Genomic DNA, 17122 nt, shown 5'->3' on the forward strand with positions numbered 1-17122 from the left:
TAAATTTACTCAATGAATTTATTTACACTTAAAACACAAATATTAGGCATATACTAGAAAGTATAAAATGATATTGTCATACACAGAAAGTTGGATAATGTCCAGTAAACGAATAGCATTCCCTTTCCAAACTCTTTTTTCAGCCTTTAAAAAAAGACTTCAATAAACTGGACTGGTTTTTGATTAATCATCATCATAGGCAGTCCCTCAAAATCGAGGAAGACTTGCTTCCACTCTAGAAGTGAGTTCTCAGGTGACTGTACACTCCAATGCGGAAATTACAATTACTCTACTTTAATGGACGGGGTCAAGCAGGGCTGCATCATCGCACCAACGCTTTCCTCAATCTTCCTCGCTGCAATGCTTCATCTCACTCTCAACAAGCTCCCCACTGGAGTGGAAATAAACTATAGAACCAATGGGAACCTGTTCAACCTTTTGATTAATAAATTAAAATAAAGAATCCTATATAAAGTGCTCAGAACATTCAGTGAAGCAAATCTCCAGTTTCTAGCTTGCATGCAATCATTTCATTCTGATGTCTTTCGACCAACTTTAGATCTTTAGACTCTATGGTAACACAAAAGAATTGCACAAAATGGCTACCAGCTTGAATACTCTCAAATAGGCAGCAAATCATGATAACACTTATGTCCAATGTAGCTATCAGAAAGGGGAAGCCTTTCTCACTGCTTTCAGGATTAGAATCCATCATTTTTCTCAAAGATGAAAGGGCAATGATCTGGAATGTATCACCAACATGTGCAATTCATAGTATTAAAATCCTTGCATGTGATTGCCCACACACATTAACCCATTCTTCTTAACTTACTTCTGCATATTAAATGGTCTGTTCTAACTAATCATTTTAGGCAAATTGAACAAATGTTTTGTAGCAAAGTGATTTTAATATTATAAATATTCAGAAATGAGATCTTCAGATTCTATGGTAACACAAAAGAAAGGCCATGGGAATGCAGCTGTATGAACACTGATGAGTGATAACAGCAATGTTATATGATTTATGTATAATGCTAATTCAATACATTGGCAGTGCATAAAGATAATACAACATTAAATATGATGACTTTGAATAAACACAAACACTAAAGTGATGGAATAATTCAGCATTAATGAAACAATGGAAAGGCAGCAGAAACTATGTTATAACATTCAAGTGCAGAAATGATGGAAACAAGTGACAGAAAATAATATTACCTTGTGGAGACAGTGAAACTGGATTACTTTAATATTGAGAAGCTAATGGAAAGTCTATACTCTTATAAAGTGATTGAAGTTGACTTCAGTAAACACAATTTATATTCAGATGATCATAATTCAGACCATCAATCCCCAAATAGTTTATTGAACCCAATTATGTTATGTCATGATACACGTTATATATGATGTCAGTAAAAGTCGAGTTCTCCCAGTGGCTCAGTGGATAAGTAAGATACTTCCCCATACAAGCCAGGATGTTCCAGGTCCAATCTCTGACTTGTGCAGAAAATAGATCTCAGTGTTTCCAGTAGAGTGGACAAGGGAGAACCAGTTGATGTGGTGTATTTGGACTTTCAGAGGCTTTCGACAAGGTCCCACACAAGAGATTAATGTGCAAAGTTAAAGCACATGGGATTGGGGGTAGTGTGCTGACGTGGATTGAGAACTGGTTGTCAGACAGGAAGCAAAGAGTAGGAGTAAATGGGTACTTTTTAGAATGGCAGGCAGTGACTAGTGGGATACCGCAAGGTTCTGTGCTGGGGCCCCAGCTGTTTACAGTGTACATTAATGATTTAGACGAGGAGATTAAATGTAGTATCTCCAAATTTGCGGATGACACGAAGTTGGGTGGCAGTGTGAGCTGCGAGGAGGATGCTATGAGGCTGCAGAGTGACTTGGATAGGTTAGGTGAGTGGGCAAATGCATGGCAGATGAAGTATAATGTGGATAAATGTGAAGTTACCCACTTTGGTGATAAAAACAGAGAGACAGACTATTATCTGGATGGTGACAGATTAGGAAAAGGGGAGGTGCAACGAGACCTGGGTGTCATGGTACATCAGTCATTGAAGGTTGGCATGCAGGTACAGCAGGCAGTTAAGAAAGCAAATGGCATGTTGGCCTTCATAGCGAGGGGATTTGAGTACAGGGGCAGGGAGGTGTTACTACAGTTGTACAGGGCCTTGGTGAGGCCACACCTGGAGTATTGTGTACAATTTTGGTCTCCTAACTTGAGGAAGGACATTCTTGCTATTGAGGGAGTGCAGCGAAGGTTCACCAGACTGATTCCCGGGATGGCAGAACTGACATATCAAGAAAGACTGGATCAACAGGGCTTGTATTCACTGGAGTTCAGAAGAATGAGAGGGGATCTCATAGAAACGTTTAAAATTCTGATGGGTTTAGACAGTTAGATGCAGGAAGAATGTTCCCAATGTTGGGGAAGTCCAGAACCAGGGGTCACAGTCTAAGGATAAGGGGTAAGCCATTTAGGACCGAGATGAGGGGAAACTTCTTCACCCAGAGAGTGGTGAACCTGTGGAATTCTCTGCCACAGAAAGTCGTTGAGGCCAATTCACTAAATATATTCAAAAAGGAGTTAGATGTAGTCCTTACTACTAGGGGGATCAAGGGGTATGGCGAGAAAGCAGGAATGGGGTACTGAAGTTGTATGTTCAGCCATGAACTCATTGAATGGCGGTGCAGGCTCGAAGGGCCGAATGGCCTACTCCTGCACCTATTTTCTATGTTTCTATGTTTCTATGTTTTCCCGATGACATTCAGAAGCTGATTGATAATATTAGAAACAGAGTTTAGTCAAGTAAAGTTCCTTCAGTCACACCCCCATAGTGTTTAGATTCAGAAGATGAGCTCTAATGTATCCTGACTCAATGCTTCTGTCCTTTAATTTCAGCATTTATCCAGCTCATATGAGACGCCACATCAGGGCAGTGTGCCTGAAACGTACGGGATCAAATCCAGACCAGGCTGTGGGGATAATAGTCTCGTCCCTCTGTGCTAGCTGCAAGGATCCTACTGGAAATGATTCGGAGCAGTTTCACACTGATGCTGCAGATAGTGAATGCTCTTCTACGGTTGGGATTAAGTGACGTGGTTGGGATTGAGCAGAGAGTCCTTTACTTTGCATCAGTCTTGTGCTACACTTGACCTAGGAGCACTGGTGTTAACAATGGGTTTCTAAAATGGAGTATGATCTGTTCCCAATACTGGCATACATCATCCTCATTTCCACAAAAAGTATTCTGTGTTCACCTACAGTGCAGCTATTTTGTTGTTGTTGTTTATTTTTTTAATTTAAATTAGTCCATATTAAAGATTGCTACCAGATTCCAGAAAGCATGTTTACCTCTTGTAATGTACTGAAATTATTTCGTAGGTTATTTAAAAAAGCAATTCGCAAATATCATTTTGCACTATATCATTTTTTAGTTTTTTGCGTAAACAGCATGTGCGGAGTTATAGCTGGGTATCATTTTGAAGCAGAAATCAAGCCTTATTAAAACCATAGTCAAAGTGGAAATCACTTATCGTTACAGGCAACTTTTGGCGCTATCTGCAAATGCAATTAGCATCCACATACACAAAAGGAACTGACCATAACAGGAATTGATACTCAAGGTTCAAGTAGGATAAGTTTCCATTTTAGTCAACCATATCTTGTAGACTCCATAATTTTTACTTGCCCATCATTTCACAAAAGTATGGTAGAAAAATTAAAAGTTGCTCATATTTGTTTGCGCATGCAAATCTTGCTTGTTTCTTTACTCCTGTTGCAATATTGTAGTCTAAATCAGGAATAAGCTTGTACAGAAGTCAGAAGATGCGGGAAGAGCACCTGCCCAACTTTCAGTGCACTGATCCTGCCTGGCATTCTGGGATCAGTCTCATTAACATAAAAGAGGCCAGGTTGCTGGCTTTGTAAATGCCTGTGATTTGTCCTTTTTAGGGCCAGAAATTGGGTGCTGCTGCAGGATTTAAACGGGCAGCTCTAATGGTTTGTGGCTTTTCAAGGCAGCGAGCTTCTTTGGTGCTTCACAACATCTGGAAGGAGTCCAGCAGCACAGAGAACACACTACTTTTCAGATGAGACCATAGCAATTGTGCCAAAGGAAGTGAGACTTAGAGGAAGGTTCTTTTTGGGTTGGAGTACTATTCTGTTGTGAGCTGCATAACAAGAATGACACAAAATGGCTACCAGCTTGAATATTATAAAATAGGCCACAAATTATGTCCATTATATAGCAGGGTGCACCAAGATCAGAGAGGTAACTGACAGCAAGGATGCAGATGAGGTCTGGAAGTTAAAATTCCCCTACTCTCATGAGCAATAAATGGGCAATGAACTGGCAATGGTTCTTCACTTTAATTTCTAGTTCATTTTAACTGATTCACACCCATTTTTAATCTGAAACCAATTGGAAAATCTAGGCTTAAGTGCCTGGGGGTTCTGCTGTTGCAGAAACTGTGTTCAATAAATTAACATAATTTGTTTCATTTTACAGTCACAACTTTTATATTTAAAACGTGAATGGAACTGTAATAAAAATAGAGTCTACGGAAAGACTGACAATCAAAAAGAAAGCAGTTTACTTAAAGGGAAATGCCAGGGATCTCAGACGTTATCCTTGTGGGTAATTTGAACCTAAGTAGATGGGCAGGTGGAATGTTTCTTTTACACCCCACCCAATATTACTCGATATTGACTTCAGTGGTGAGTAAAATGGGGTGACGTGCAAAACTAGCATTGCAACTGATCTTGTCAATTTCTCGATGGGGGTTAAAATTGCCCCCTCTAGACAGTCACAGAATAGTTGCATTGCTGTAGTTGCAGTGATCTCGTCCCACAAGATACATTTTTAAGATTGTTACGCATTGCACTTCAGATATTTATGAACCGTATCTCATCGATCTCCTAGCTGTTTCCGCACCTTGACAGCACAACACTAATTGGACATACACATGTTATGATGCTCGAGTGGATGCAGAAGAATGTCACAGCATAGCTGTTAAAGACTCTACTATCAGTACTCTTGCTCTTTACATTACATGGAAGGTCTGAAGCTTCACTGTATTCTCTGGATGACACATAGAAGCACCAATACTGGCAGTCCCTATGATACCACCGGAGCATGCTGGAAACAAAAAGAGCAACGACACCAAGTGCAAGTTTCGGTGCTTTGGGAAATGGAGCCTGCATGTTGCTAAAAACATGTACCGAGCAACTAAGATGATTTTAGTCACTGCAAATCAAGATGAGAGATATAAAACAACTTTAAAAACAGACACCTGAAGCTTCCCTTTATTAATCTTCCTTATTGCTTCCTAATAACTGTCCCACATTAATTGAAGAGTTATTTATTTTGTTATTTATTCAAATCTCACTGTTTGGTTTAATCAGGTAACCATTAAAGGTGATGTAAGTATCAAAGCCATCGCTGAAAATGGCGTTCTCCCGTTCTCCTTTGAACAAACGAATCCAGACTTCATCATTGTGTTTCAGGTCTATCATAATGCTCTGACTTTGCATGATGCTGCGATCACTGGGCTGGGCATAGAGGATGACAACCTCCTTGTCATTCCTCATGATGTGCATATAGGTTTCCTTCTGATTCCAGGTGTGTACATTCAGGCTAAAGTGGTAGATACCTGGAATGGAGCAGTAAAACTTCCCTGTGAACATATTAAACTGATCGTACAAATTGACATACTCGGTATCAAATATCAAGGTCTGGTAGTAATTATTACTGTGTAGTTCTTTCTTTCGGCCCACAGAGAAAGCAGCGTAGTACAGTTTGCATGGCTCTCCAAGCTTGCCTATACTTCCCTTTGTACCCTTTGAACCTGCCAGACCCCGTGATCCTCGTATTCCTGCTTTTCCATTTTTACCATAAGATCCTCGTGGCCCTTTGTCACCCTTCTCACCTAAAAAAGAATTAAATAACATATTAATAAGCAGTAAATCATTGTAGCTTGACAGTATCTATCTAACTGTGTTCTTCTTCACTGGTTTAAGGCAAGCGAGGACTTTGCAGCTCGTATTGGAATCAAAAATTCAAGGTTAAATGGAGCAATGATTAGATTCAACTCAGATCTCTCTAAAATAGTCAACACCACCCCCACCCCATCTTATCAGTGTGACATTTTCAGTTCTCACAAGTATGACAAATGTCAAATAATTTTTAAAAATAGGGACTGAGAATTTTCTTTTAATAAACATTCTTGAGGCTTCCTACCAACCGTTCATATTAGTCAATAATTTACTTGTTTATTCACCTTTGTTTTCTCTCTGAGACAGACTGCTGATTTTGTGCTATACACTGAATTTACTAACTTCATTCGTGATATTTACCAGTCAGCCAGATGAGAACTGCATTCCCCAAGGATGATCTGGATTTTAATCAGTGGAAAGACAAAGGGAATATTTGATAAGCCCTCTCCCCATGCCCGCACCAGGACAACACCCAGAACATACTCCACCTGCAGTGACCTGAACCCATCTTCATTTTGTACTGTAGTTTTGAATTATAATATGGAGCCCACATATCTTTTACAGTCAATGCCAACCTATTGCCAACTAATTCTAAAGTTTCAAGATATCTTTGTACATTCATGTCAGAACATAAATGTCTGTCCCTGATCATTTCCTTTCTTTATACTGATCTCTCTTTCCTCTATCCCAATCTCTCTGTTCTCTTCCATTGATTTATCTATCCTTGATTTATTACTGATTTATTTAACGCAGAAAAGTGCAAAGTGATACATTTTGGTAGGAAGCACAAGGAGAGGCAATATAATCTAAAGGGTACAATTCTAAAGGGGCTGCATGAACAGAGAGACCTGGAGGTATATGTGCACAAATCGTTGAAGGTGGCAGGACAGGTTGAGAAAGTGGTTAAAAAAGCATACGGGATCCTGGGCTTCATAAATAAATGTCTGCATTTTCGGGTCCTTTGTGCTCCGAGTTTCGCCCCGGAGTGGCGTGAAATGGGGCAGCGAGGTCTTCTGTGTCAGGTCAGGAGCTTCGGGTCCCAAATGGCAAAAATTTCTTAGGAGCGCGTAACCTATTCCCGGCCAGTAACTTTCCCGTCCCGCCTCCGTTTTCGCCCCAAAAACAACAAAACCGTAAATCCAGCCCTACAGACACAAAAGCAAGGAAGTTATGATGAGCCTTTATAAAACACTGTTCCTACCTCAGCTGAAGTATTGTGTCCAATTCTGGGCACCGCACTTTCAGAAGGATGTAAAGGCCTTAGAGGGGGTGCAGAAAAGATTTACAAAAATGTGGTTCCAGGGATGAGGGACTTCAGTTACATGGATAGACTGGAGACGCTGGGATTGTTCTCCTTAGAGCAGAGAAGGCTAAGAGGAGATTTGATAGAGGTGTTCAAAATCATGAGGATCTATACAGAGTAGATAGACAGAAACTGTTCCCATTGGCGGAAGGGTCGAGAACCAGAGGACACATAAGAACCAAAGGTGACATGAGGAAATCTTTTTTTACGCAGCGAGCGGTTAGTACCTGGAATGCACTGCCTGAAGGGGTGGTGGAGACAGATTCAGTCGTGGCTTTCAAAAGGGAACTGTATAAGTACCTGAAGGAAAAGAAATTCCAGGGCTATGGGGAAAGGGCAGGGAAGTGGGACTGGCTGAAGTGCTCTTGCAGAGAGCTGGCACGGGCTCGATGGGCCGAATGGCCTTCTTCTGTGCTGTAACCATTCTATGATTCTATGATACTGTCATCTTTCAAACTCTCTCATTGTAAATCTTATCTCCGATACAATTGGTCTGCCAATCTCTGCCCCATGTGTCTCATCGAGATGTCTTTCACTTTGCCTGATGTTGTACTGACGTTGGGCAAAGTAGGGCCCAAGATGCCAGTAAAAATAATTGAAACAGCCAGTACAACCAAAGGAGTGGAGCCCGGGAGTGCAGCAGGAGAGTGTAATTAGGGCGTGACAAGTTTACATAGGAATCTTCCATTGTAAATGCGGACGGAGGAATTTATAATGGAAAAAATTTGCAAGTAGTGACCATCGACGTAAAAAAGCGTATTTTAACTTTCGTCGGTAAATGGGCAGCAATGGTTCAACCACCCACTACCAGCCATTTATTGCCACAGTCACAAGTTAAAATCGGCCCTAACATTTTTAATCTATCAACAGACAGATGTTGCAAATGAAAGAAACAAAGAACTTGAATTTATAGTGCCTTTTGTATCCCCAGTCATCCCAAAGCATTTCACAATTAATTAAGTACTTTTTTAGAAGTAAAACATCAAGGGAGAGACAGAGGGGTGAAGTTGTTATGTAAGCAAGCATGGCAGCAAATGTTCACGCAGCATGGTCCAGCACAACAACAAATAAGATAGATCGCCAGCTAATCTGGTTTAATGGTGTTGGTAGAGGGATGAATGTTGGCCAGGAGACCAGAAGAATTCCCAGCTTTTCTACCAATAGGAAAGGAATCTTTTACAACTACCTGAACAGGAAGACCTTGGTTAAATCGCTCATCAGAAAGATGGCACCTCCAACAATACAGAACTCTCTCAGTACTGCACTGAAGTATCAGCCTGGATTATGTGTTCAAATCTTGTACCAAAATTAAATTATCTTACATGCAGAAGCACACACTGAGATGTACTTCAAACCATTTCTATAGTTTGCAAGTTTTTTCAAACTGCTCACATTGTTTAGAAGTGATCATGCTTCATTCGTTGTTTGGAGACCCTGGAAAAGTTTGAAACTTTTGCAGCATTTACTGATTCTAATTTTCCGATAGAGCCTGGTAATTAAAAACAGCACAAGCCACTGTAATGGAATCATTATGGAATACTGTTGACAAAAGCAACATTTTCATTTACAAATCCAAGAAAAGGAGCCAGACCACACTGGTTGGGCATATTTGCTGTTAGTGTCAGCAGATGAACACGCCCGTCAATGATATTTGTTTTTGTTCTGACTCTTTCTGCACCACCTCGCTCCATTAATATTGGCTGGCTGGTTCCATGCTTCACAGTTGGAGAGGTAATGGCCAGCCACAATGCAGATGACTAAGATGATTTGGGCAAAATTCTGAGGGACAGGATAAATCTTCATTTAGAAAAACACGGATTAATCAAGGACAGTCAGCGTGGATTTGTTAAGGGAAGATCGTGCCTGACTAACGTGATTTTTGAGGAGGTAACCAGGAGCGTCAATGAGGGCAGTGTGTTTGATGTAGTGTTTATGAATTTTAACAAGACTTTTGATAAGGTCCCACATTGCAGACTGGTCACGAAAGTAAAAGCCCATGGGATCCAGGGCAAAGTGGCAAGTTGGATCCAAAATTGGCTCAGAGGCAGGAAGCAAAGGGTAATGGTTGATGGGTGTTTTTGTGACTGGAAGGCTGTTTCCAGTGGGGTTCCGCAGGGCTCAGTACTATGTCCCTTGCTTTTTGTGGTATGTATCAATGATTTAGACGAATGTTGGGGGTGTGATTAAGAAGTTTGCAGATGATACAAAAATTGGTTGTGTGGTTAATAATGAGGAAGAAAGCTGTAGACTGCAGGAAGATATCAATGGACTGGTCAGGTGGGTAGAACAGTGGCAAATGGAATTCAATCCAAAGAAGTGTGAGGTAATGCATTTGGAGAGGGCTAACAAGGCAATGGAATACACAATAAATGGTAGGACATTGAGAAGTGCAGAGAAACAGAGGGATCTTGGAGTGCATGTCCACAGATCCCTGAAGGTAACAGGTGGTTAAGAGGTGGTTCACTGAGTTCAGAAGAATGAGAGGGGACCTCATAGAAACGTTTAAAATTCTGACGGGTTTAGACAGGTTAGATGCAGGAAGAATGTTCCCAATGTTGGGGAAGTCCAGAACCAGGGGTCACAGTCTAAGGATAAGGAGTAAGCCATTTAGGACCGAGATGAGGAGAAACTTCTTCACCCAGAGAGTGGTGAACATGTGGAATTCTCTACCACAGAAAGTAGTTGAGGCCAATTCACTAAATATATTCAAAAGGGAGTTAGATGAAGTCCTTACTACTAGGGGGATCAAGGGGTATGGCGAGAAAGCAGGAAAGGGGTACTGAAGTTGCATGATCAGCCATGAACTCATTGAATGGCGGTGCAGGCTAGAAGGGCCGAATGGCCTACTCCTGCACCTATTTTTCAATATTTCTATGTTTCTAAAGCATATGGGATACTTGCCTTTATTAACCTAGGCATAGAATATAAGAGCAGGGAGGTTATGCTTGAACTGTATAAAGCACTAGTTAGGCCACAGCTGGAGTACTGCATGCAGTTCTGGGTCACCACATTACAGGAAAGATGTGATTGCATTAGAGAGGGCACAGAGGAGATTTACAAGGATGATGCCTGGACTGGAGAATTTTAGCTATGAGGAAAGATTGGGGTTGTTTTCTTTGGAACAGAGGAGGCTGAGGGAAGACCTCATTGAGGTGTATAAAGTTATGAGGGGCCTAGATAGAGTGGATAGGAAGGACCCATTTCCCTTAGCAGAGTAATGAATAACCAGGGGGCACAGATTTAAAGTAAATGGTAGGAGGTTTAGAGGGGATTTGATGAGAATTTTTTTCACCCAGAGGGTGGTGGAGGTCTGGAACTCACTGCCTGAAAAGGTGGTAGAGGCAGAAACCCTCATAGCATTTAAAAAGTACATGGATATGCACTTGAAGTGCAATAACCTACAGGGCTATGGACGAAGAGCTGGAAGGTGGGATTAGGCTGGCTAGCTCTTTGTCAGCCTGCAAGGACACAATGGGCCCAATGGGCTCCTTTTGTGCTGTAAATTTCTCTGATTCCATGATTCTATGAAGCACCAGGTGCTTCACATTTTGGATTTTTACCCGTCCCTACAAAACACCAAAATAGGCAAGGAAGATCAGTTTCCTATCTTTTGCTTATCCAAATATTTTAACTAGATGTTTGGTAGCACCAACAGGTTGTATTTTCCCCCACAACCATGGCTCAAGTGTATGCAATGCCGGAAGGCTTTCCAATTGCATATTTTATTGAGAAAAATGGGAGAGATCCCATTTTTGTACTTTACAACTCACACATGAAATCACAGGCATGTACAGTTGTGAAATGTAGACTTTCTGAAAATGTGATTTTGTTAGTGGGAATGATAAAACAGCAGCCAATAATGGTGCGCCTCCAACAATGATATTTAAATACTTCTCAAGCTAACAAGCCATTTACCAAGCAGAAATGTCCCAAAGTTTATTCATTGAGCTATGGAACTTCTTGGCAAATATTGTAAGACAAATTTCAGGTACCTGGGGCAGTATTTTCCGCCTCCTTGTGCCTCTGGTAGTGCCCCGCAGGGGCGGTAAAGGGTGTTTCTCGGCGTTACGGTGGGTGTCCAGCTTTTACCAACCTATCTGCAAATTTGGCTCATGGTTTGCAGCGGTGCAGAAACTTACCGCCCCGCCCTCTAGTTTCACTGAGATCATGACATCAATCGTTGTTCAATGCTCCCCTAGCGCCCCAGATGCAAAATTAGGCCCTAATGCCCGCCCAGGAAACGCCTGAAAAACCAGGCCTTCCCAGGGTGCAGCAGGCGGTATTTGTGGCGCCCTTTAAATGGAGCGAGGAGGATCCTACATCGCAGGTCACACTGACTGCAACAGTTACGCACAGCACGCTGCGTCAAACTCTGACTTGAAAGCAGCAGTTTTATCTGCCGTTATAGTGCGCTTACAACTTCAGTGAGAGAATTTAATGGGGGCATTACTAGTTCGCCACCGTATCATGCTCCATGCTATTGCTCGACGGTGTCAAGCTAGAAGAAGGGCTCTTGGCCATGTCGGGCCATGGATGAGGAGAGGCTGAAGACGTCTGAAGAGGAGAGCTTCCCCCCCCCCCCATGGGTTTGTATGGAATAAGCAGTACCTTGAGCTCTCCGAGGAGCAGTGTGTGAGAAGGCTGTGCTTATGAAATAAAGTGCTGACAGAGATATGCCATCTCCAACAGGCAGACTGATGCCTGGACCGCTCTTGAGGTAGCCTTTAATACTCCCATCAACAGGTTTCCGAATTCACTGTGGTGTGCTGCATGCTGCACAGCTTGGCCATCATGAGGAGCCAAGCATTGCCAGTAGGGATTACAGGCCCACCTCAGGAGGAGGAAGACGATGAAGAGGAGCCTGGTGAGATCCCCATTGGTAGCCACACCATCCACGGGGGAGGCAGCGTGGAGATGCTGCCAGATCAAGAGTCGCACGTCGCCAGCTCGTAATGGACCGGTTCTTCTAAATTGAGAAAACTGAGGGATGGCGCTAATACTGGACACCCTAGGTGCCCCCATAAAGGCACATCTCCGGTGAACGTTGGAATGATGCATAAGACACCAATGGCAAAGGACCAAACAGACATTTGACTGCGACAAAGTACCAAAAACTCCCTCCACTAAAAGAAAACCATACAACAACTTCTCAATGAAAAATGCAATCCTTCTTATGCACATTATTTTAATCATTGCATAAAATATTTTTATTTTAAATTTTGATCATGATTTTACCACACAAGTAGAGAAAAATATGGATAAAGCTGTGGGGGAAATAAATGCGTTCCTCTTTGGGACTGAAGGAGAATTCAACCCTCTGTGGCAAACTGTAATCTGAAGCCTAAAGAGAGCGAGGCCAAAATTCAGGCCCACCAGAAAGCCGGCGCACCTACCTTTTTTTTAAGTTTTTACCATTGGGTGCGATGAGGCGGGCCTCTGATTGATTTTCTCCTCTTTGAAGTATTTTTCACATCGGACCTGAAGCCGGTCATAATGGGGGCGGAAGTGCGGCAGTACGTGTTGGTGAGGGGCGGAAATGGGGGCGGGACAGAGTCACCGTCGCTGTCACTCAGCGGCTGAGTGGTGGTGACGTCAGTGAGCGTGTGCGTCACCAATCTCTCCCCCCCAGCTAAAGGGGAGAGAAGCAGCATTTCTTTAGATTCGGCCACTGGGCCACCAGGGAGGGTTCCGCTGGGCCAGCGGCCTGGCACCCTAAAGGGGTGCCTGTTGGCAGCCCAGCCAAACCCGGGGCGATAATTGTCCGGCCGATCGGGAACTCAGCCGGCAAAAAAGTAAATATGGCGGCTGCGGCAGTGCACCCTTCCCTTGAAGGGCTGCCGCGTTGCCATGGCTCACAGACAAGAAACCAGGTGCACCGACAGAAAAAGCTGTCGGGGCCACCGCAAGGCGGATCAACGATTTTCTGAGGTAGATTCCGCGCGGAGTGGGGTGGAGGTGCGGGAGAGCAGCGGTGCGTGCTTTGATGACACGTTTGGAGTGGTCGGCAGCAGCGGGGCAGAAGTGGGGACTGCCCGAAAAATCACCGAGCTGAATTTGGATCATGGCCGCCACATGGCCAACACATAACAGGCCTTATCCAGACCCTGAATTTCGACCCCAGCACTTTCCACGCTGGAATCAAAGACCTCTATTGCAGCTGTCTGAAAATCCGTGTGAAAAGCATTGACTGTTATTAGAGTCTATGCTTGTGGGCTCTGCTGCAAATGTCCCCGGAGTTGTCATTCACTCTATTTTCGATTGCAGTGCTCGCCTGCTAACCTGTACACATACAGTTAGTGGACTCCATCGCCAAGCTAGTGTGTACAGCATGCTGCTTGACATGATCCAACGTACTGCAGCAATGCTCAATGTAAGAAAGCGTTCTTCTTTTAAATATCAGCCCCATGATGTCCAGATCCCTGGCTCATCAGCTCAGGTGGAATTCAAACTGACCTCCAGGTTTCTGCTCCTCCTGCATCATCACCACCTGCTCTAACTCACTCTGGAAATCCTCCAGTGTATTTGTGTCTGGGCTGGTGCGTGGGAGGGATAGAGAAAATGAAGATAAAATACAATGGTATCCTTATGAGCAGCCTTCGTATATAGCTTTCAGTAGGAAGAGTGACATGGTAAACAGGTTCAATATATGCTCTATTATAAGTGACGAAATATTCAATAGAACAAGATAAAAAAAAAGAACAGGAAAATATTTGCATGAACTGAAAGCTGAGGGTGGTTCTCACACTTTCACATCTCTGACACCATTGATGACCTCTCTACCCAGGATTGCAAGTGTTTCCTCCTCAAAAGAGATTAAAGGGTGTACAGGTTAAGGATGCCACCTCCTGTTCGTGGTCTCCCTCACTTTTGTTATAGGCTATCTTCCCCTGTACAATAAGTGAGGAGTCCCAATTGTCATGATGACAAACACTAATACAAGAAATGTCAGCTGCAGCCCATAGTGGGTATGGTGACATGTGCATGCATCAAGAATCTACATTAGATGGGAGGATTATTTTGGACTGAGTACATGTCTGGATGTGAATGAAAGAGCACTAAGGTGAAGGGTTAGGGTCAATGTGTACCTTGCTGCAGAATGGGCACTTATGGTAAGCACTGAAAGTATTTTAAGACAGTCAGGGGGAGGTAACGCTATCTGACATACATGCTTAGTGCGCTGCAATAATGAAAGGAAATAGTGCATTCTTCTACCTTGGCTGACTTGGTAAGGTCATTAAACACCAGCCCCTACCCCCCCCCCCCTCCCCCCGTCCTCCCATTCTCCATGTGGGGCCCTGCAACAATCACTGCTGAAAAGGACCCCTCCTCTGCCTCACTTCTTTCAGTAGAATTTCAATTGTCCCATTTGAGAAACAGACCTTGCTCTAGCCTCCTGCATTCTTAATAAATATTTTGCCTACCTTCCAAATCATCATGCATGTCCCTTTAACCTGCTGAAGACCTTTAATTCCTATATCAATACCAAATTTCCCATCCACTAATGGGCAAACTCCCAATCACAAGCATTTTCAACAACAGTAGCTCAGCATTCGTCAGGTGTGCATCTGATTGGAAAATCTAAGCACTTGTCTCCTGATTGGTGAATGTTGTTATTAATATTCCATTTAGAATTATACTGATAACATTACTTGACTCCAATTCAAAATGCTTCTGGTTGATACTGAGCAAACTGCATTCTAGGAAAAAATGATATTAGTAATAAGTTATCAAGTTCAATTGATATGTCATTGTTCAGTATATGTGAATGTATATTTCAATTGTATCTTCCAATTTTAGGAAGTAAAGAGTGAAGCCAAAATCTAAATACATTTTTAATCACACTTCATGCAGAAACAGTGCATTACAGGTTATAATCCAAAAACTAACAGCCCAAACACATCCAATTATGAATTTGAATGCACCCATTATCAAAAGACAATTTTGTATATGCCACATCCCATTTGCTATGTGTGTCAGTTTGGCAGCATTCTCACCATGAGTCAGAAGGTTTTGGGTTCTAAGATTTAAGCACATAATCTACCCTGACACTCCAGCACAGTACTACAATGTTGGAGGTGTCATCTTTTGAACAGGATGTTAAACCAAAGTTCTGTCAGCCTCTTCCAGTGGTTCAGGTGAGTGTTGAAGATGCCATGAGACTACTTGAAGAGCAAAGAGTTTTCCCAGTGTACTGGCTAATATTCTTCCCTCAACCGACACCACCAATTAAACCCAAGATTAACTGGTTCTTCATCTCTTTACTGCTCGTGGGATCTGGCTGCGTGCAAGATGGCTGCTGTATTTCTGTATATAACAACGATTGTACTTCACATTAATTCATTGTAGTTTAACAGCACCTCTCAGCTGTGTGGAGCTCCTAATCAGACCCTGGAGCACATCATTGAGCACTGCCCTAAAGAGGAAATTTGCAGGCAGCCTACAAGATATTCAGGCTGTTACACCGGAAGCTTTGGCCTGGATATCTGACTTAGATATTGACATTTGATTTGCTTTGCTACTACCATACGAAAGAAGAAGACCTAAGACCTGAACCATCAAGAAGGATAAGGGCAGTAATGGCATGGAAACACCATCCCAAGTCACACACCATCCTGACTTGGACCAATAATGCTATTCCTTCATCACGACTGGGTCAAAATCGTGGCAGTCCCCACGTAACAACATTGTGCCAGCACCATCACCATCACCACACGGACTCCAGTGGTTCAAGCAAACCCACTACCCTACTTTCTCAGGTCAACTAGGGATTGGCAATACATACTCACATCCTAAGAACAAATCTTTTTTTTTAAGTGATCTGGCTCATTTCTGAGTTTTCAGAAGGTGCTATCAATATGCAAGATCTTTTTCTTTAATGGGTGGATATATGAGGGTTTGAAAGATCTTTCCATTCATTTTACAAAATTAAAAATTGTTAATCTAGTACCTGTAACTCTCGCTCCTTCTCCATACACATACATCATAAAGAACTGTGTTAACTACTTCTGTCACTGCTGTGGTGATACTTTGATATCTTCCCATTCACTAAACGTGTTGATGCCAAGTCTGAACAGAGTAAAATCGTAACCTTTTGACTTACCTGTCCTGCTGAGGAAAACCACACATTCTCCTCATTTGTGATCTTAACAAGGCCTTAAGCACAAAACTAGTTGTCATGTATCTGACATTATTATATATAACTGTATCCTAACATGCTATACATGACTGTAATAAGATATGACCTGTAACCACCAGCATACCTTACCACCAGGGGTGTACTTGCAAGAGAGAGGTATATAAGGAGAGGTCTCAGGCAAGTGCAGAATTCCAGAGCTGTTCACTACATGCCTCGTGTGAATCTGTACTGAGGGGACAGGACTTTACAGTGGCGACGAGTTACGGGATTACAGAATACACAGAATCAGATGAAAAGTACAATGCGGGAGACAATTGGGAGGACTTTATAGAAAGGCTCCAACAAAGCTTTGTAACCAAAGACTGGTTAGGCGACGATAAGGCAGACAAGAGAAGAGCCCATCTCTTGACCAGCTGTGGCTCGAAAACATACGCTTTAATGAAGGATCTGTTGGCACCCGAGAAACCAGCAAGCAAGTCGTTTGAAGAATTGAGCACATTGGTAAGAGACCACCTGAAGCCAGCGAGCAGCCTACACATAGCCAGACACAGGTTCTACAACTACAGACGCTGTGTGGGCCAGAGCATACCCGACTTCGTGGCGGAACTTCGGAGGTTGGCTAGTTTATGTGAGTTCTCCGATGAACTGAGGAGAGAAATGCTGAGAGACATTT

General features: G+C 42.7%; 1 protein-coding gene across 1 annotated transcript in view; it reads right to left on the reverse strand.

Moving 5' to 3' along the window:
- Positions 1-17122, reverse strand: part of LOC139226701 (complement C1q tumor necrosis factor-related protein 1-like) — a 36989-nt gene continuing 19867 nt past the window's right edge. The window contains exon 3 of the mRNA XM_070857656.1: positions 1-5943. Within this exon, the coding sequence (XP_070713757.1) occupies positions 5393-5943 (551 nt within the window). The 3' untranslated portion in view covers positions 1-5392. The remainder of the gene's footprint in view (positions 5944-17122) is intronic.

The sequence above is a fragment of the Pristiophorus japonicus genome, chromosome 16 (genome assembly GCF_044704955.1).
Source record: "Pristiophorus japonicus isolate sPriJap1 chromosome 16, sPriJap1.hap1, whole genome shotgun sequence".
In the NCBI taxonomy this organism is placed as follows: Eukaryota; Metazoa; Chordata; class Chondrichthyes; family Pristiophoridae; genus Pristiophorus; species Pristiophorus japonicus.